Genomic DNA, 21,157 nt, shown 5'->3' with positions numbered 1-21,157 from the left:
AAAATAGCTCAAGCTTCTTTTCTAAATTGACTTATTTAAGATAACATGCAACTGCATGAGGAAATAATCCAGGCATAGTTTAAGGTAACCAGATATGAATGAAACCAGACTTTATTTACATTCAACATTTGAATGTATGTGAATTGTGTGCAGTAGAGGGCGCAATTTCTATGCCTTTGCACTGTTAGGTTAGTTCACATTGTACACCTATGTTGACTGGGCGACTCAATAAGAATCACTCTGACACAATGTTTTTAAATGTATATATAAAAAAAGACATATGATAAATACTGAAAAAAGGAAACCAACGTACTCTTTAAACTTTGGTACATTTCTAGTCTATGATATATATATATATATATATATATATATATATATATATATATATATATATATATATATATATATATATATATATATATATAAAAGAGGCAGTTAGTTGGAGCGTCAAAACAATAAATAAGCTACAACAAGAGCTGAAGATGTGTTTTTCTCGATAAATCATTAAGACTTGGGGGGTCGACAAAAATAAATAAATAAATAAATAAATAAATAAATAAATAAAAACATGTTGTTTATGATGTCCACATGTTGCGTCGTTAAAGACAGCCTTGGGTCGCTCAGCTAAGTGTCTGTGCCCTTCTATCCGTTCAGTTTCATGCATGCAGACCAGTAAATATACTAATGACAGCTAAGAGAAAACTGAGCTAAGTCTAATGCGAAGGTCACTAAGTTGATTCCAGCCCTCCATGTGTCTGAGGGGCGGGCTGATATAAGAGTGGGAGGTTTACAATCCTCCACTTTCCAGCTGAAGGTCTCCGGGGAGTATCTAACCACGTCTGCAGAGGGGAGAGAGAGGAAGAGGAGAGGGGATCAAAATAAGCAGAGCGCAGGATAGAGAAGGGAGGACAGCGAGGACAAAAGACTGCTTTATAACAACAAAGACGGCTGCAACATCTGGAGCGAAGCGCGCGCTCCGTTTGGACAAAGTACGCACAGCCTGCAGCTCACGAGCCCCCGCTTCCTGCTGCCCATGTCCGTTCGTTTTGGGTAAAAGTTTATAAAAGAATACGCGAGAAGAATGCAAAGATTTTACACATAGCTTAAGCTACAAAACTTCAGTAGTTGCAAAGACGCACTGCTGCATATCTCCTGGAGTTGACACCTCGTCAGATACAAGTCGAAGTCAGCTGCGCTCGGAAAATTGTTTTTTTGGGATACATTTCACCATAGACGATGTTTTGACAATTAACAAAGAGAAGTTTGCGTCCGCTGTTATTAGAGGATCTGTCTGTTTTTAATAGTTTTTGGACAGTCGAGGGATGGCACCGGAGCTCAAAACGCTTGTTCGGCTGCTGCTGCTGGCAGTGGTGTGGGAGCTGAGCGCACAAGGAGCGACGGAACGACAAATCAATCCAGAGGTAAGGCATGCAGCCAAATACACTGATTAACGGGGAAGGGGAAGCAAAACAACAGTCAATAACAACCCCAGTTGTTCCCAGTCCGGAACGAGGACGTCACCCAGATTAATATACACAAATTTTTAGAACATTGATTAACCCAGAGCTGAGATAAAGCGAAACAAAAAATCAGTGCCAAATCAAGTGATGGATCGAGTTAAACGGGTCCCATACTTATTTGACAAGGGCCTCATTCACAAGAATTTAGAACTTGATTCTGGAGTCATGTCAGGCTCTACATTTTCATGCATATGAGTCAAGCTCATAGTAAGTTATAGGGATAAATAAAGTGTTAGGAAATAAAGCAAGATAATTGTGCAGACCTGATTAACCTACATCAAATTATATATCCAGGTACACAAGTCCTGTGTCAAGGAATACAGCTAGATAAATCAACACAGTATCCGGAGAGAGAGAGTGAGCTTAACAAGCCCTAAATCATGCAAATCATGTAGTAAAATCCAGATAATAAATCCAATAAACCAGAGAGACAAAGATGTAGATCAAAGGAGTAAGATAAACAGATGAATGGTGAAAAGAGGAATGGGTCAGAACAATGTAATCAAAATAGATCATTAGAAACTGAAATGGAAGTCTTTTAAAAAAAGCGACACAAATTACTTAAAGAGAACAAGGAAAAATCTTTTTAGAATAATAAACACACAGAGGATAAAATAAAAGGTCTAAACTCAAACTTAATCAACTAAAAAAAAAAAAAAGTCACTTTCCTGACTTGGCAAACTAAAAAAAGAATCAAACTTTGTTTAAACTTGGCTTCCTTCTGGACAATGATTTCAGCAGTTGTCTGCAGTTGGCTCAGAGATCAGGGAAGGGCCCTGACCCTGGGTTAGAGGAAGCAGCCCATAACGATGATGGCGCTCATGAAAACACTGAGAAATGCTGAGAGTGCAAAAGCAGGAGAGCGAAAGCAAATAAGGAGAAATGCATGGGCTTGTATTGTGGTCTGGACAGAGACATGGGGTGTGGAGGATTGATATTTGTTGGTACAGTTCTACTCAGAGGGATGGGGAGATGTAATTGTTGACATCTGTCCTGAGTTGGGGCTCAGTGGATTGCAGGGAGGTGGGTTTTTACAGTCTGAAAACTTCTGCAGCATCTCAGCCATGGTCAGTTGTGGAAAAACACCCACCACAGCTTGAACTCTACTTCAGTACATTAAAGACTTCCAATAACCCACTGAGCTAAGCTGAGGTGGCAGGTTTAAGTAGTGTTGTTTAGTTGGAGAGACTGCTTAGATTTTCCTGTTTTCTTTGGGCTGGTCTGTTTACTCAGGTCAGATGCAGAATCAGTCATCCTGCGTCACACAGCATGATTAGCTTTAGGAGGTTTTCTGGTACTGTTGCAGGTTGCAGAAAGAGAAACAGTTATGATTCTCCTGCACATCTGCATCCCATAGCATCACAAGTTAATTTACCAGAGAAGCAGGCCTAAGTGATTTGGGGAGTCACTGTGCCCTGCCTCCAGCTCTGGTATAATTTTTCCAGCTGTACTAGGGAAAGAAGCTAGTGTTAACACCATTGACCTACATACAACTCTCAACATAAAGGCACAAGTCAACTCATTTCTTCTGACTCAGATTTCATCAGAAGAGCGAGTGATGAAACAGATCATAGTTTTTCTCATCAAAGCTCAGGTGAAGAGTATTGAGCTGGAAACTGAAAGTCTCAACACGACCAGCAAGAACATCAGCAAAATGGTTAAACTCTATAGAGATTTTTAAATGTAACTAATGCTGCAGGGTGTGTTTGAGGAAAAAGTGAGACACAGCCTGCTGAAGAAAAAAGCCTTTGTTCCCATTTTCACAGAAAGTGATATGTCAGTTTAGAGACAGCAGGATAAGACTTCTCACCAGAAACCCCACATGTACAGACAAGATCAGCAGAGAGGAAAGACACGGTGCTTTGTCTACAGAAGGAACCATGAATGATACAAACCAATACTTACTTTTTTGGTTTTATCTGGTAGGTAAAAGTTCAGAAAAGCACATCACATCAAAGAAAGGAAGAAAGGGAAAGATGGATGCATGCGTATTTAGTGAAGTTAAACTGTAATTTAAATCCTAAAGCTTAAGTTTTAAGTTTTTTCATTGCCTGATGTCTTTTCATGTGTCAGCTCAAAGAGCTGCAAAGAAAGTCAGAAATAAGTCAGTTTTTATGTGTTTGCAGCAGTTTTTCTGGTTTAAAGACAGTCAAAGTTATTAACTGTTTTCTGAAGGTGGAGATTAAAAGAAATGAGCATCACTGTTACTTTGTAAACACGAGTCATTTAAAAGACCTTTTGCCCATCAACAACAGAGGCGTAACTTGATTTATCTAGGGGCACTTTCCCCACCTAAAGTAAAAAGCACTGGTGGCTTTAAAAAACAATGACTGTCAAGTTGAGTGGGATATTTGCACCAAAGTGCAGGACAAACTCGGCCTCGTGGGCACTGGAAAGTTTGTTGGCCGATGAGTTTATATTTTTGTCGTGATTCATCTCTTTCTTTGAAAGGTTTCAAAACCACATTAGGCGGATGTTTGCGATTTTTATACTTTGCCTCCACAAACCCACAGCGGACCAGTATCAGTACACAGCTCCTCTGCTGAGTGGGATGTTTTAATTAACCAAAGTCTGATGAAGTGAGTGGTCAGTTTAGCCATTTGTCAAGTCAGTTCTGCATTGGTGAGATAAACAGTCAGGGGATGGAAGGATGCAGAAGTCATATCCTGTGGTCTTGGGCAGAGACAGGAAGGGGGCACTGGAGTTTTGAGACTAAGAACACCTTGTTGTGTCAGCAACCACCTGCCATGACACATATACACAAACATGGACAGGCGGACATACAGAAATAGTTTCAAGCTGAAGTCACTGACTACAAAGGAAGACGGGCGGATATAAAATGAGATGATTAAAGCAGAGAGAAGGAGGACAGTGAAGAGGCTGTTGATGACTAGAAAGGAAGCCATTGTCGTGATGGCAGTGATGCAATCTGGGAAAAAGTCTCCTGGAAAATGAAGCAATTATTTTGCTGAATGGGACAGGAAGTGCATCATATCTGTCATGCACACATCCCATATGAATACATGCCTTTCTTTACTTGATTCTAAAGATAATTGAAATTGCTAGCATTAGACATGTCTGATAGAGCTTTTTACAAGTCTGAGGAGGAACAAAAGGAAAGGGAGGGAGCGTACTATAGACAAAGCCACATCCCGTATATCACCAGTGGGTGGCCTGGAGGCAGCCCCTGAGAGGAAAGATAGGAGGTGTCACAGGAAATAAGGTTATACAAAAAAACATTACCTCATTTCCTGTCCACAAAAAGAAGCAGTCAGTGAGCAAACTTGTAAGTTAATTTTCAAAATCATGTCTCTGAGGTTAACTTGGGACTGAATTCTTGCTCCAATGACACGAGGGAGTGTGTGTTTTTCCACTCTTTTGTCACCAAGCCTTATTGGTGTCGACTGGAGAGGTCTTTGTTTTAATAGACAGCAGCTGGTGGAATTACACACACACACACACACTCACACACACACACACACACACACATACACACACACACACACACACACACACACATACACACACGCACCGATTTAAAGACTTTCCTCCATATGTTCTGGCCAGAAGGGTCTACAGGCTCATAAATGCCGTTCCTGGGGAACAGCTTTGGGCTGCAGTTCATTCAGCACGAAAGAGTTAAATCTCTTCTTTTCAGTGTTTAGAGTTAATTATATCAACACACCATGTCTCTGTCTCTCTTTTTCTCTCTTTCTCTCTCTCACACACACACATACACATACACACTCAATCACGTGCTAACAAGCAAATAACAAGCTGAAGCAGCCAATGTGGGAGCAATAATTTCATAGGTTTATGACATCTGACATGAAACTGCAGCTCTTTTAGCACAGTGAGGGGAAGTATAATGAGAAGATGTGTGTGTGTGTGTGTGTGTGTGTGTGTGTGTGTGTGTGTGTGTGTGTGTGTGTGTGTGTGTGTGTGTGTGTGTATGTGTGTGTGTGTGTGTGTGTGGTGTGTGTGTGTGTGTGTGTGTGTGTGTGTGTGTGTGTGTGTGTGTGTGTGTGTGTGTGCATTCGTGCTGTATACCCAGCATGCTTCAGTTGGACTCCCATCGCTGTTGACCAGAGTTTCTTTCCATTGGCCCACACAAAACGGAACAACTGACTCCTCTTCTCTGAAATCCAATCCCTCTCTCACTCCCTCTCTCATCCTATGTAAAAAGAGCGCTCTCTCTTCTCACATGCATAGCAACCGTTGTTTGATTCCTGTATATCTTCCATAAAACAATAAAAGTCACATCATGGAATGGGCGCCAGCTGCGCCCTTTACCTCAGAATCCTGGAAATGGCTTCCTAAAAATAGTACCTTCAGTTAGAAATCAAGCAATTAAAAGCAGCAGTGCTTAGTTCACTAAAGCTGTGGTTGGCGTGGGGCTCTGTTCTTTACATAAAGAGCTTTTAAGCATCATGTGGTAAGATTGTGAAGCAGCTTATTAACTGATTAAGAATAAAAGAGATGGGAAGTTATGACTTAAATAAAACAAATATTAAAAAGTCTGACAAATGAGCAAAGTTTTGAAATTGCAGGAAAACTAGAAAACAACAATTAACTAAACTAAAATCTGATTTTAAGTGTCGCCTTGAAGTGATCCTTAAATGTCAAAATCGATTGATTGTAAAAGAGCACGGGCTAAAACGTGTTAAGCTGTTTGTGATAATGTACATTCCAACCCACATGCAGCAGTTATTCTGCAGTGGTCTGTTCAAACTTGAGAGTCTATCAATAAAATGTAGAGTGAGGTTACGTTAGCTCTGCTTGGTGAGATTGGAGTTGTTAGATGAGCTCTGGTTGGATATAACCAGGATTCACAATCTTACAGACGTGTCTCAGAGCACCCTGCTGTATCATTAAATATAGCTAAACTACACTACAAAACAAGTTTACAAAGTGTGCTTGTTGTCATGTTTCAACAACAGCTTTATGTAACAACAAATCACTGTGCATCTGGTAAAACAAAGAAAAATAATGTTAAAAAATAAGATCTGCTCTCCATTCATTTGCTTCAGAACAAACACACACCTTAGTAAGAGTCCCGTCTTTATATCAGTGAGTGCAAGTAAACATGGGAAACAGAGTTTTTACACTGGAAAAACAGATAGTCCTCACAGCCCCTTTAAAATAGTGGCTGATGGCTAGAGCAGATGGCTCACTGTTACAGATGAACTGTTCAGCCTAAAGTCGTTGATAAAATGCTAAAGCTGTTAGCTTTCAGAAGTTGATCAAAATCTTGTCTTTAATTTATGGATTAATAGAAACTTTAGCTTAAGTTGTTTTAAAATAGTTTGCTTTGAGTAAAATATGCAATCAAAATACCCATTGTAGCGTTGCTAGTGGTTAGGTTAAAGATATAATGAAGTGGAGAGCATAGAAAGGAATGGGTAATATTTAAAAATGGTTGCATGGAATAATCTATTGAGGGTGAGATTAAAAAAATGAATACATTTTTTAAGGATACAAAAAGTTGTGTTCAAGCATTTCAAATTGTTAGCATGGTTGGCCCAAAAAGGGAGGTGGACCTCAGCTTCAGCTGCATCACAAGACTGTAAAAGTTTAGGCTGTCATCTCCTATACCACAGTAAATAGTGACCGTTTCCACTTCCTGCTACTGCTGTAGCTGCTCAGCCCAAAGTGTGGTCAGAAATATCTGAGTGCAACAGTGAATAAGACTTCTTAAAGACCATGTAAAGACCCATGAAAGAGGTGTGGGAGTGAAGAACAACTGTTCAGTGTCACTCAACAGCAGTCTTTTGACCGAGCTCTGAGCTGAGTTAGGGTTTCATAGAAAAGAAAACAGGGAGAAGGTGTAAAATACAAGACTAAGGATTTAAGCAAAGTCCAGCCATGAACACCCTCTTTTCTAACGTCCACACTGAAATGAGTCCAATCCTGAGCTAAAGTTTGGTTTTCCCGCTCATGTGGATGTGCTGTAACAGTAGCAAACAGTGAGCCTTTATGTCCTCTGGAGCTCCATGGGTGAGTCAGAACCAGAAAGGGCTCATTCAGGAGTGAAGTCTAAACACAGAGACCTCCATGTCTCTTTAGGACAGAGACCCAGGGAGACATTGGACCTTCAAGTGCCTCCAGAATGCCATCTGCTCACACAAGTATATGCGTAAATACAAACCCTGAGACCCATCAGATAACCCATGTCAGCACTACTGGCACCCATTTCCTTTGTGTGCATCAGTGGAAAATGCTTAAACTCAGTATTAAGCTGGTTTAAGCTTCAGATATGCAGTAATAATTGAGTGAATCTGGGTGTGGTTGTTCATAAGTATTTGCCCTCAGTCTCTGGATTTTCCATAAGACAGGGATGAAGGAGAAGGGAGGAAAAGAGGTGGAGTGACAAGGCAAAGACAGAGACATGGACTTGGGGGGAAGAGTTTAACTTTGAGGTTTGGATGCAACAGGGAAGAAATTCCCGGTTAAATTACTGACTGACGCTGCTGCTCGACTGGAGACATCGACTGAGGTTGCCCAAGGCCTGAGTTTCACCCTGGGACACTCCCTATCTTTCTCTTTTCTCTCTCTCAGTCTCTTTCCCTGCAAAACAACAGCAGTACCTCTGTTTTTTTAAGAGGACAGTCTAAAACAGATCAGCTCTAGTATGAACAACAGACCAAAAACAAGCCCCTTTTTGGGTGAGTAACCGTTTCAGGTCAGCGCTCTTCTGAATCCAAACACATTCTGAAAGTTCAGAACAAGCTCACAAAACAACTAAGCAGCAGAATACTGACGTGGTCTCAATTTTACTGCGTTTACAATAGTCTCAGTGTTTTTTCTCCGACTCCAATTTGAGAGGGAAAGAGTTCAGGAGAAACTGTGTGGGAGAGGTGTAGAGCAAAGCCGCTGGCACAGGTCCAGATGTCAAACCAGCACCGCAGAAAAATGGGTTTCCAGGGGGAAAGTAAGGTCAAACTAAGTCAGGTCTGAGAGATTTGGAGGCTTTAAAAGCTCAGTGACCATTGTTCTGTTTACTTTAAATGAAAACTTTCTTCAAGCTCAAGAAAACGTATGAGTTCAAGTAAAACTTGTAATCTGCAGTGAAACACAAACAAGTAGAAACAGACCATCGAAACTAAAGTTAATCTTCAACCCTCTGGAAGGTGTTTCCTCATTCTGTCTCTAGCTGTAACCTGAGCTGTCTTTGTTAAAGCTTTTTTTCAGACTCTGTTTTTCTTTATACTGACCTTAAAGTCAACTATGTTCTCCACACAAGAGCCAAAAGTTGATGGTTGGATAGTTTTTGTGTTTGGTCATGAAATGGAGATAAGCCAGGTGCTTTGAGTAATGATGGTCTAAACATCCAGATACGAAAACACGAGAGATGTTCAGGAGCTTATTTTTTCTGTTAGTGAGGAATGTGTTTTTCTGCTGTGGTCAAATCAAAACATCCTGCACGTGTTATCTCTGTACCCCATGATCACCACCATATAAAAGCAAATTCCTCATCTTGATTCAGCTTTGTAAAACTACAAAATAAACATGTGAGATTCAATCATATTTTGATTTTTGTTTCTGTTTCTAATTCAACCTTCATAAACCCTGCAGAGTCAGACTGGACTTTCCTTGGTTTCATGTTGGCACATGTCTGCTGACTATCTTACTGTTTTTTCCCCCTCTGTTTTGCTTTAAAGTCATGGCTGCAGCAGTATGGTTACCTGCCACCGGGGGACTTAAGGACCCACGCCCTCCGCTCTCCAAACTCCATCTCCTCAGCCATCGCCGCCATGCAGAGGTTCTATGGCCTCACCGTGACCGGGACCTTTGACCCCAACACCATAGAGTAAGCACCACAGGCTTCAAACAGGGTCATATGCAAATAAAAATATTCCTTACTATGTTTGGGAGCATCATGTCTTGTCTTCGGTAGGGCCATGCAGCGACCACGCTGTGGTGTTCCAGATAAGTTCGGTGCTGAGCTCAAGACCAACCTGAGAAGGAAGCGCTACGCCATCCAGGGTCTGAAGTGGCAAAAGAATGAAATCACGTTCTCGTAAGTTTATGAAGATCCAAGTGAATTACAGCACTGCTGAGGCCTGTTTTACTTTATAAATGCCTAACATTTCATGTTTCATCACTAAAGGTGTTTCGGTCGTTACTTTGGAAGGAAAAGAAAGCTTTTATAGCTGAAACTGTTCTTTCCTAAAAGGTGAAATAACTTCACTTCTCCCCGTTCCTCTCCCTCTCTCAACACGTCATTATCATCTCTTCAGGATACAGAACTACACCCCAAAGGTTGGCGAGTACGAGACCCACGAGGCCATCAGGAAGGCCTTTAAGGTGTGGGAGGGCGTCACCCCGCTGCGTTTCAGAGAAATCCCCTACAGTTACATCAGAGACAAAGTGGAGGAATTTGCCGACATCATGATCTTCTTTGCTGAGGGTTTCCATGGTGACAGCAGTCCTTTTGATGGCGAGGGAGGCTTTCTGGCACATGCCTATTTTCCTGGTAATGGAATTGGAGGAGACACCCACTTTGATGCTGCTGAGCCGTGGACTATTGGAAACCGGGATTTGTTGGGTGAGGATTTGACAGTTTGACAAATGGGGGATTTCTTTCTTCCCTCTTCATCTGGTGGTTCCCTTAAATCTGATGACACAGATTCTGGAGCAACTTTGTACGGTGGAAATCAGACTGTGAAAAATGAAATCTAAGCAAGTTTGTGTCTCATTTTTAGAATTGTCCTATTAGACAATGTATAAGTCACATTTACCTGACGAGCCCTGACAATGTCTTATTTTAAGATAGTAGAAGATATAGTTTCTTGAAAAAATAGTAATGTCATACTACAGGAAACTAAAAAGTACATTATTAGGACTTTTGATGGTGCAGCTGTGATCACAGCGCAGGCAGCAACATGTCCTGTACTGCTCCAGGACATGTCAATCCTGCAGTCATGGAGAAGTGTTTATTGTTAAATGTCAGCTGTTTTAGTCAGACACAGTTTCCCAAAACCTGAACTATTTTTGACTTCTTGATGTGCATTTGCGCAAGTATTTGTGTATTTATGATTGAGTCACACAAAAACATTGAAACCACAGCAGCCATTCCTCTTCCTTTAGTTCTCTTTTTGTCATCAGATGAAGTTCAAATTCTTCCAATGCTGTCACGAGTTTGAGAGAAACTCTGGTGACTCTGTTTCAGGTAATGATATCTTCCTGGTTGCGGTGCATGAACTGGGCCACGCTCTGGGTTTGGAGCACTCTAATGACCCTTCAGCTATCATGGCCCCTTTCTACCAGTGGATGGACACAGAGAACTTCATACTCCCCGATGACGATCGCAGAGGCATACAGCAGCTTTATGGTGGGTTATTGACTGTCCTCAAGAGCCCTGACCTCATTCCTTTAACATCAGCTACTTAAAGCATACAAGCTTTTAATGTTGTATCACACATGAACGTTCAGTTTGTCCAAAAGTAAAGACGTTACAGTCTACTCTCTTGATGGGGCTTCAGTCAGCATAAGCTCATTTTCTTTTGTCCTTGTTCACTCAGGATCTGGATCAGGTCCTCAGCCTCCTCCTGTAACACCACGTAGCCCAAACCACGACCCCCAGCCCACATACGCACCAGACAAGCCTCGCTTTGGCCCCAACATCTGTGATGGACACTTTGACACCATCGCCATCCTCAGAGGAGAAATGTTTGTGTTCAAAGTAGGTCTGCACTCACTTGTTGGGCTTCTGATTGGTCCGTTTGTTGGAGTGTCTCTTTAAATATCTTTCCTCTTTCAGGATAAATGGTTCTGGAGGGTACGCAACAACCATGTTCTGGATGGATACCCGATGCCCATTGGTCACTTCTGGAGGGGTTTGCCCACCCACATCACATCAGCTTTTGAAAGGGAAGATGGGAAATTTGCCTTCTTTAAAGGTGGGTCTGAGTTTCCAGGATGTTTAAAAAAATGTGTTCCTCTCTAAACCCACTCCTCTCATCATATCTGTTCCTCTCTCCAGGTGACAGGTACTGGTTGTTCAGTGAATCTCTCCTGGAGTCTGGTTATCCTAGAAGTATAACAGAAATGGGCTCTGGTCTTCCCAAAGATCGAATAGATGCAGCTCTCTTCTACACCCCCACTGGACAGACATTTTTCTTCAGAGGAAACAAGTTAGTCATCATCGTGTGTGTGTTTGTGTGTGTGTCTAAATTGCCAAATTTAATTTCCTGAGTTGAAAGAAAATCCCTTCAGATAAAACTTGCATTTCAAAAGTTAATCTTTTAAGATGCAGTCTTGAAGTCAATTATTTATCCTGATGTACAAATCCTCCCTCTTGTTTCACAAACCTTGAGTCACAAAGCCTCCATAGCCGGACCATGTTTGTGTTTACAGCATATTCACCGTTTAAAAAAACACTGGGTGTAATGTAGCACTCAGTGATTATAGTGAACCAAAGGTATGACAAGTGTATGCTTGTATATTTGAAGTATAACTGAGATTACACATACCCAAAGACCAGACGTGTTTATTCCTTATCTTAGTCATTTTAGACCTCGCCTGGCTGTTTGGAGAGGTAACGCAGTCATCAGTCATTTTTCTGCAGAAACGACATTAACTTTGTGGTTCGTCTCATGGTTCAAAAACACAAACACTAGATTATAGTTTTAGGGGTCAAAAGAAAGTCATGTCTCATTTTATCTGAAAAAAACTTCAGCTGAAGTCTAAATTTGACGAGAAAAAGTCCCAAACCAAATCTGAAGTCCTTCAGCTGAGGTAAATTCACACATCAGCCAGGCATTTCCAGGTAAAGCCTCCAATTCAGGTCTTATATTATGTATATCGAGTGTTTTGTAGCCCTGTGTCAAAAGTCTGAAGCCATCATACTCTACCTCTACTCTACCTCTACAAGAACAAGTCTTAGGTTTGATTCACCTGGAGGCCAAAAGAGTTTCTCTCAAGCTGTTTAAGTCTAAGACAAGCATGGAAAGTCTTTAAAATCCTAGTATTATGTTCACATGATTTCTTGTCCCATTTTCCTTGAGTAAAAATATAAAATGGGTCGATTTGACCCGCACAGCACACATGGGTTATCAAGAAAAATCTTTGACGGCTGAACCAGGTCACAATTTTATTTTTTGTGAACAGATAGTAGAAGTGTTTTAATGTATGCTCAAGTTAACCTTTTGATTGTGACCAGGTGTAGTAAAATTTAAAAAAAGAAAGATCAGAGCTGCTCCTCTTTTAACCTCCGTCTTGTTGTTTTGTTCAGGTATTACCGTTTCAATGAGGAATCTAAATCTGTAGACGCTGGCTATCCAAAACCGATCAGTACATGGCAGGGCGTGCCAGACAACATCAAATCAGCCTTCATGAGCAAAGACCAAGGTAAGGGTGGTGTGTTTGGAGTATTTTCTCACATCTGTCGCACTTCCTCTCCGTAAAGTTTGGTTCTCATTTTGTTCTTTCCGCCTCAAACTCTTCCAGCTTACACCTACTTCTACAAAGCCAACAAGTACTGGAAGTTCAACAACCAGATGATGCGTGTGGAGCCAGGATACCCCAAATCTGCCCTTCGTGACTGGATGGGCTGCCCCAATGAAGACCCAAAGACAGATGGAGGAAGAGGTGGAGGCGGTCATGACAAGGACAAGGAGAGGGAGAAGGAGAGGGAAAGAGAAAGAGAGAGGGAAAGAGAGAGGGAGAGGGAGAGAGAGAGGGAGAGGGAAAGGGAGCGTGAGGACAAGGACAGAACTACAGATAGAGAGAGGGAGAAAGAAAGGGAGAAAGAGAAGGAGGAGGACACAGAGGTGATTATTATTGAAGTGGATGAGGAGGAAGGTGTAGGGGGTGGCAGTGGAGCAGCTGCGGTGATTCTGCCGCTCTTCCTCTTAGTGTGTGTGATCGCGACGCTGGCAGCTTTGGTGTTTTTCCGTCGGTACGGCACCCCACGCCGACTTCTGTACTGCCAACGATCTCTACTGGACAAGGTTTAGAAGAAGTAAGGGAGGAGGGGGGGGGGAGTAAAATATGTTGAGAGATAGAGAAAAAAAAGAGAGACATGTCAAACAGAGAGAGAGAGGGGTAAACTGGGGGAAGAGCAGAAGGAAAAGCACACTTGCGTTTTAGAAATTTGTACCACTGCCAGATTTCTTTTGCTCTATCTCTCATCCACTCTCTTTTCAGTATTTCTCTTTTTCTCTCTGTCTTGCATCTCTGCCTCTCTCCCTGTGGTTTTTGACGCCAGCTCATTGCTGTTTGTTTTAGCCTTTTTAAATGTCCTGTTTTTAGATTGTTTTCAGTGGTCAGTGTTTGTGTCTTTGTGAATTTCTGCTTTGAACCTGCCTCTTCATGACGCCCATTCTTGCATGTTCTTTAAGTAAGCCGAGAGTATTTGACCGCCTGTTCTTCCCCTTGGTTGATTAAGACTTACTGACATAAACACAAACCTTTTGAAAACCACAGAGGCATTGCCACTGTGTTTGTTAATCTTCCCGTTTAGTCATATGTCAGAACCAATATGGACCAAATAAGGGAAAAAAACATGAGCTCAGGTCCTCATGACACATGAGATCACAGATTCAGAGAAATGCAATGATGCAACTGTGTCTTTTCCTTTTTTATATCAATGTCTTCAGAGCTGATGTTTATAAGAAGTGATGTTCTCATTATTATTATGACTATTACTATTATTTTTGTTGTTCTCTGTGCAAAGAATGTGTTTTTGTACATTGTCATTAAAAAGTCCTGCTGGACAGTGACATACAGTTTTGAAAGTGGCCTTAATTTTATATATGTGGGGACAGTGAACGGGGACTGGGGTTATGTATTACTGAAACTTGATTGTTTTTTTTTTTTTTACCTTGAATCCATCTGGAAATGAAATAAATTGAAGATCTGAAAATGACTCTTTTTTTGTCATTGTACTTGTTTACAGTTTTCTGATCATGGTGCTACATTACAAGCAAGGGGTTTAGAGAAGTTAAACAACAATAATAATGATTCTAGTTACAATGATTTTGACTATATTATAGGTTTTCTCATGGGACTGTTTGTGTGTTTTCATACTCACCTATATTTTAAAGCTTTTCTTACAAAATAAAGTAATTTTAAAAAGCTCCCTGTGCTTTGATTTTCAATAAGTCTATCACTCACTCCTCTCCATCTTTCTATTAGCTCATCTCTTCTTTGAAGCTTAACTCCAGTTTCCCACTCTCTTTTTTGCAGTAATGTTTGAACTTAGGCCTAAAAGTTTCTAATATTATCCAACTCTTACCTGGACTCTCTCCCTCTTCCTCTCATATCACTGACACCGCTCCGCTCTGCTGTCTGGTCTTCCCCAGTCCTCCTGGACCTCCAGGTTTCTTGCTCCCCGACTGCACCACTCTGCGTTACTGGGGCTCTGGAAACTGGCAGGCAAGAAATTGGGTCGGAAAAAAAAGAGCACATCCAAAGCCTAAGTAGAACCAGTGATGAGGACGAGAGTGTGAAGCTGTTGCAGCTCGCACAGCAGGAAAACATATCTCAGCTATACAGTCATGAGAAAGACAGTGTATATTGTCTTTTCATACTTAAGAGGACTAAAGTCTGTGCACAAGAATGGGAGACTTGACAAATCATGCAATCAGAGCCTGTTTTGAAGCTTCATGTTTTGATTTGTGTTTGATAAACAGCAGAGATTGAGTTTTAAAGGTGAATGTAATCAATGCTGGTACTCACAAGTACAGCTAAAGTAAAACGTGCCTGTGCATGTTTTGCACCTCTATAAATGTGTTTATTTGTGCATTATGCAATGTGTAAGAGTGCACTCCCATCCGCCAGGAGCCAATAAAAGCTCAAACAGCAAACTAAGGCGTCTCCTCGCTCCTTAATGATCCCACTAATGAACAACTGCTGCACAGCCAGGAGAGTCGCTGTAAAAGATGAGTGACTGCAAGAGAGAAAGAGAGTGGGTGGGGGTCAACAACTCCATGATATGTTATGATTACAGCAACAGGACTTTATGCAATTAAAATGATGAGGTATTTTCCTATTGTGCCGAGAAAGATTTAGGGCGCCCATTTGTCTCCACTTAGCTGCGGTGTTTTGAAGAGCTGGGGCTAAAGAGAAGAGAAGTCACGAGGCTTATTTGGGGGGAGGAGATGGAGGAGGAGAGAGGAGGGTTAAGTCACATTTGGAGGCCAGAGATGGAGCAGAATTCCATGAGCAACATCTGGAATTCCAACTGTATCATGTAGGCCAAGCACATGAGGGGACAAGGCAAGCGAGAGAGGGGGAAGGGATCTGTGTGGATCAGAGCCTTTCTGACTGCACGCGTGTCACAATAAAGGATGTGTAAAAGAAAACTGTATGTTCCTGATTTCCTCCTCTTTCCTTGGCTGGATGCTTTTTTTTTATTTGTTTATGGTGTTTACCTTTGCACAAACAGTCTCCATGACCTTGCTCACAAGTCAGACATGTAGCTGCAGGCCACTACTCCCCTGTTTTCTGTCTTTCCCAGCTGATTCTGCAGTGAAGAAAAGGATCGCCTCAGCATAATTCTTCCCCACAGTACTCTTTTTTTTCTCATCTCAGTGTAACCAGAGAGCTTTTCTTCTCTGTCTGCGGAGTGACTCACTTTTTTTTTCTTCACAAAGCCCAACAAAAGAGCACACCACAATGCTCTGGCCTCCTTCAACTACCTCAACTCCTCTGGCTGTCACATTTAACCCAGATTCATGAAAAAGTAATTTCCACTTCTGTCCACTTTTGGCAGAAGCTGATCCACAGTCCTTTACTCCTCCGTGCCAAGCGCTTCACAATCTCAATCTGTCATCTCTCTATCTACATCGAACTCTGCTCAACCAGAGTCATTATCAAGCGCCTTTTATGTTTCTGTCTTACTTCTCACTGGACATTTCCTGTGCCTGTTGGCATGTATCAAGCCTGCAGGCTGATGAATGGAAACTTCCCAGTAGGGGAAGTCCTGCTCTTGGCTATTGTGTCTCATAATAGCCACAACCAGAGCATCATACCGTAATTGCTGCACCAACCTCAGAGTTTCAGCTGAGTAACTTTCTCATTAAAAGCGAGTGAGTGATTAGCAGAGAACGGTTACAGCCTGCCTGGTAACAAGGATGTGGGACGATGGAGAGGGGAATCTTAAGAGAAAGGAAATGGTTAGAGGCTATATAGGTTACACATGGTTTTCATTTGCATTAGTTAAAGCTCCGCTATGGAAGGAACTAGAAAAACCAACATGTCTGGAGGATTTTTCATTTTCTTTAACCTGATAAACACATCCATAGAGGAAGGAAGTGAAGAGCCTGATGAAGTTTACTCCTTCTTCAACAAAGAGCGGAGGTGATGTGTTTGCCGTGTGTTTGCTCTTGACCCAAAAGATCCTCAGATCAAATGAGGAGGACTGGTTGACCCCGTCTGAGATAACCCTGATGATGTCACAGACCACATTGGCTTTCCAAGCTGGGCTTTGAAGCCACAGCAGTTACATGGCTGTGGGGTGTGAGCGTCTGTCTTTTGACCACCTTTGACAAACACGAGGGGTTTTCAAAATGGTTGCCATGAAATTTTGTGCAGACACAAACAGCTCAAACACAAATTAACCTATTTGTTCACCTATTGAGTGATCCTCTGACTTCCATCTTACTCCACGCTGACAGATGTGGGTCTGACAGCAATGTGGGTCTGACAGCAATGTGGGAAAGTATCTATGTCAGGCTTAACTGAACTGACTCAAACTCTTTATCATCGGCAGTAAAATGGAAAACATTTCTGTCCTTTCTGCATGCTAATCACTGAAACAAAGACGCTGAACAGGGAAAACTTTCTGCCAGCAAACTTGCATCCGTAGTATTCGGACACAAACACATAATAAACTTGGAACAATAAGTGTCTTTTACAGTTGGAAAGCATGAGCTGAGTGTGGGTTGCACCTATAAAAAAAATTGCCAAATCTTCTCTGTCAAAACCAAACAGGTTATTCTGCTGTTGCTACTGACTCTTCAAATCATCCAGCCATTATCTCTTTACAAACTGTTACTGGGCAAGAGGCAGGGTAATACAACACAGCTTAGAATTAAGTTTTCCCAAATGTTTTTAAGAATACAAAGATGCTGAATCAATAAAAATACAGAACTGAACAGTATTGCACTGGCATGTTTTTACTTGTGTGTTTTCAAGTGCTATTGAGTGTTCGTTCCACATGCAGTCCCTTTGCTGCATTCTCCACTATCACCCCATTTCCTGCTCTTTTCGCTATCCTGTCTTCCCTAAATAAAGGGTAAAAAAGTTGTAAAAAAAATAAAAATAAAATAATAATAATTAAAAAAAAAAAAAAGCTGGGTTCTGAACAAACTTAAGAACAGTTAGTGAAAGAGGCCCAGTGTATCAGAACATCTTAGTTGCTCATTTATGAACACACATGCAGGAGCCCAGGTCAGTCTTTTAACTGGGTGAGATAAATGGAATGCAGCCATTGTTAATGTTATTACCTACATCTTATCTTTTCCTGTTTATGGCAAAACCACAATGCTGTGAAAGGAAAAAAGTGGGTCTGCTTTCCTGTCAGTGTATTGTTTTCAAAGTCAAACAGATGAAAATATCTAAAGCACTTTTACAGGGTGCAGAAATAGTTCTTCGGTGGCTGCAAACACACACACACTTTTTTGTGGTGTGTGCATGCTGCCAGAGCAAGAGGGGGATCAATATCTAATACTTTTTTCCGTCCTGTCTGCATCTCATTATTCCATTAAGCTCCACGAGAAGCTATGCATGGAAAACTTCTTTCCTCATTAGACAAACATATCTTTTTGTTTGCCCTGATGTCTCGGTTCCAGTTTTCTCTCTTCCATCGAGTATTCCTGTAAGGTTTGTGTTTTTTGTTTTTTAAAGCCACACCGCTCTGCCTGACAGTGTTGAATCTATGAAAAGATATGAGTCTGAAGATAAGAGCCTGCTTTTGCTACACTAACAGTTCTTGTACTTTAAATTGGGTGTGGTTTAGTGGGGAAGGTCTCCTTAAAAAGAGGGAGGCACAGTGTGGGAGACAAAAATACAGGTGCAAGGAAGTCTAACAATGGACATGTAAGGTCTGTTAAAGCTGCTTTTTCTTTTTTCAAAGTCCTGTCTCATATGCTGTGGTTTCCCAGGCCCAGCAGAAAAACTTCATCAGAGGAGATGCTGATTCAGACCCTCAAAACCCAGCTACCCTTCTTGTGACCCAGCCATATCCGCAAGGAAACCCCCCTGATTCTTGGTTTGCTCAGGGTCTGGCCAGGATAACAGACACATTTGATCTAACGTATAAATATACATTGCTGTCTGGACTCATTATATTGCATAAAGAATCAAAGACAGACCTAAAGAGAGACCTAAACTCTTCTTCCTCCCCCTCCCCACATCTTCTGCAGTCTATTAATGAAGTATCATACAGCCTCACGCTTGGGTTTGATCTTCTTTTGTCAACTCCCCCATCACAACAAGGCACATCTGGTTTCAATGAGCACATACATGTCATCACAAGACTGAGGAGGGGAAGAAAGGAGGGCATACTGGAAGAGGAGTGGAGGGGTAGTTATCAGGAGCAGTTTGAACTTCAAGGAGTGGTAAGATGCACTGTGAAGACATCACTGCCTCCCATCGTCTCTCCAAACCTCGCATATGTTTCCATGGCTTTGGCAAGATGCCTTTTAGTCAAGGAGAGCAGAAATCTATAGGAGTGAGTTTGCATGAGAAGGAGAGCGAAACCATGAGGAAACCTGAGACTGACTGGGAAAGAAAAACTCCAAGTCAGAGAGTAAGAGCAAAGTCAGTGAGACATGCCGAGATCAGAAAGGCCACATCAGAGGTTGCCTTTGAAAGTGGAGCTTAGTGGGCCTCTATGCTGAGTTCCTAACAGAGCTGGACACAAAGACCTATGTGGTTACACTCAGGAGGGGAGGGCTGGGAGGAAGGAGACGCAAAAGAGGGGGGGACTGCTTACAGAGCGAAAACATATTTTTACTGCTCACTCATCAACAAGAAAAGTGCCTCTGCTCAGCTGACTGGTTGGTCATAGAGGCCCGAACGTTGACCTGAGCTCTGCACCAGACACAGGTGGTCTGTTGTGGTCCCTCCAGCTGTCACGAGTGGTTCTGTAAAAGACCCACAACTGTCGAAACATTGTTTGACTCATCTCTTCATCTGTTGGCATAAAGCTGCCCAGCTGTTTCACTTTAGATTTGCTGAATAGATTTTTTTTCTTTTTTCCCAGAGCAGGCATTCCACAGAGCCAGGCACATTCAGGACTGTCCCTGAAGGGAGTGCTTCTTCTCCTGGGTGAAACTGGCAGCAGGCGGCTCTGAATGTTGAATCTTTAGGCTCTGTTTAGCGTGGTCAGTTTTCTTTGGTCAGTTTTTACTGCTATGAGGAAACTGTACAGAAACAGAGTCAAGCTAAGTCGTCCCACACATGCTACAGGGAAAAACATGTACTCGCTCTAACAGTGCCTGAAGGTGCCAGCTTGTCACTTTGTCTCCTTTGCAAAATCACAGGAAACTCCCCTTCGATTGTTGGGGGGGAGACAAAAGTGAATACAAGACTGAAAAAAACTTGAAAACTGAAAAGGGGGAGGAAACTACATCACAGAAAGTAAAGGTTACAGATGAAATTTCAGAACGCATATGTTATAATCTCTGAAATCCAGTCTAATTTGATTTTTACTATATTTTTGAATTCCACCAGTTCAATGTTGAAGGTCCATAAATGACCACTGAGTCTTCTGGTTCAATGACAATTTGCCTTTTCTATACGCTGCGTTCCATTTGTACTCAGAACTGGGAAGTCGGGGCTGAGAATGACATCATCTTTGAGTTCGGAGTTCCAGTTGTCATGTCGGAAAAACTTGCCATTAGTATTTCTGTATATAAGCATTAAACAATACTATGTATATGGCTGTATTATTGCAAAAAAAAAACTAAAAACACTAAAATTCTAAAATTAAAAGAATGTAAAAGGAGCTTATTTGCTGTTTATCCCTGAGGTCGGAATTGCCTATTAGGAATTTGGGGTTACTGGGGGTGCTCTGACTTCCAAGTCGGAAATTCCAGCCTCGGTGGGCTTTGCAGTTGGCCGTTCCTACTCAAGACTCAGAAATTCTGACTTTTGAGTACAAATGGAACGCACCACTAGTACTCTTCATCAAGCTGTTCACACTTAGACACCCTTAAAATGACATGACCATTTACCAGTGGCCATTGTGAGGCTTCAGATGAGATAATCTAAGAGGAAAGTTTTCACTGAGCTTAGATTGCCACATAAAGTCATAACCAGGTTGAACAGACACAGAGAGTCTGGAAATGTCAGAGAAAGGTCACTTCCTTTGGCCACATCCCATACTGATGATAGCCTCATAGTGAACAGTGTACAGTGGAAATGGATGATGAATGCAGCTCAACTTCCTAACCCTAGCACCAAACTGCTTACATCAGCATTTTCTGCAAGCTAGTTGACCTGCAAAGGTACCTGACCATACCACCAGGTACAGGCTTCATTGCCTGCATGGGCCAAAGCAGTTTTGCATTGGATGAGGAACCAGAGGACCTCAGAGCTGTTCTCTGATAAAAGTCTTTTTGCTCTGAGCAGAAATAATGGCAACCAACATGGAGACAGACATCAAAGAGAACACTACACATCAG

At 41.8% G+C, this 21,157-nt stretch overlaps 1 protein-coding gene across 1 annotated transcript; it reads left to right on the top strand.

Moving 5' to 3' along the window:
• Positions 1-816: 816 nt before the first annotated feature.
• Positions 817-14,471, top strand: mmp14b (matrix metallopeptidase 14b (membrane-inserted)). Its single transcript, XM_074689209.1, has 10 exons — positions 817-1,421; positions 9,182-9,330; positions 9,418-9,540; positions 9,761-10,068; positions 10,693-10,854; positions 11,045-11,205; positions 11,284-11,422; positions 11,506-11,656; positions 12,757-12,872; positions 12,972-14,471. Exons 1-10 carry the CDS (start codon positions 1,323-1,325, stop codon positions 13,478-13,480), a joined length of 1,917 nt encoding a protein of 638 aa, XP_074545310.1. The 5' UTR covers positions 817-1,322; the 3' UTR covers positions 13,481-14,471.
• The last annotated feature ends 6,686 nt before the right edge of the window (positions 14,472-21,157 follow it).

The sequence above is a fragment of the Halichoeres trimaculatus genome, unplaced genomic scaffold, assembly GCF_033239565.1.
Source record: "Halichoeres trimaculatus isolate MK-OKI-2021-1 unplaced genomic scaffold, fHalTri1.1 fHalTri1_scaffold_15, whole genome shotgun sequence".
In the NCBI taxonomy this organism is placed as follows: Eukaryota; Metazoa; Chordata; class Actinopteri; order Labriformes; family Labridae; genus Halichoeres; species Halichoeres trimaculatus.
The sequence above is the reverse complement of the archived record's forward strand: the minus strand, read 5'-3'. Positions and strand labels throughout refer to the sequence as shown.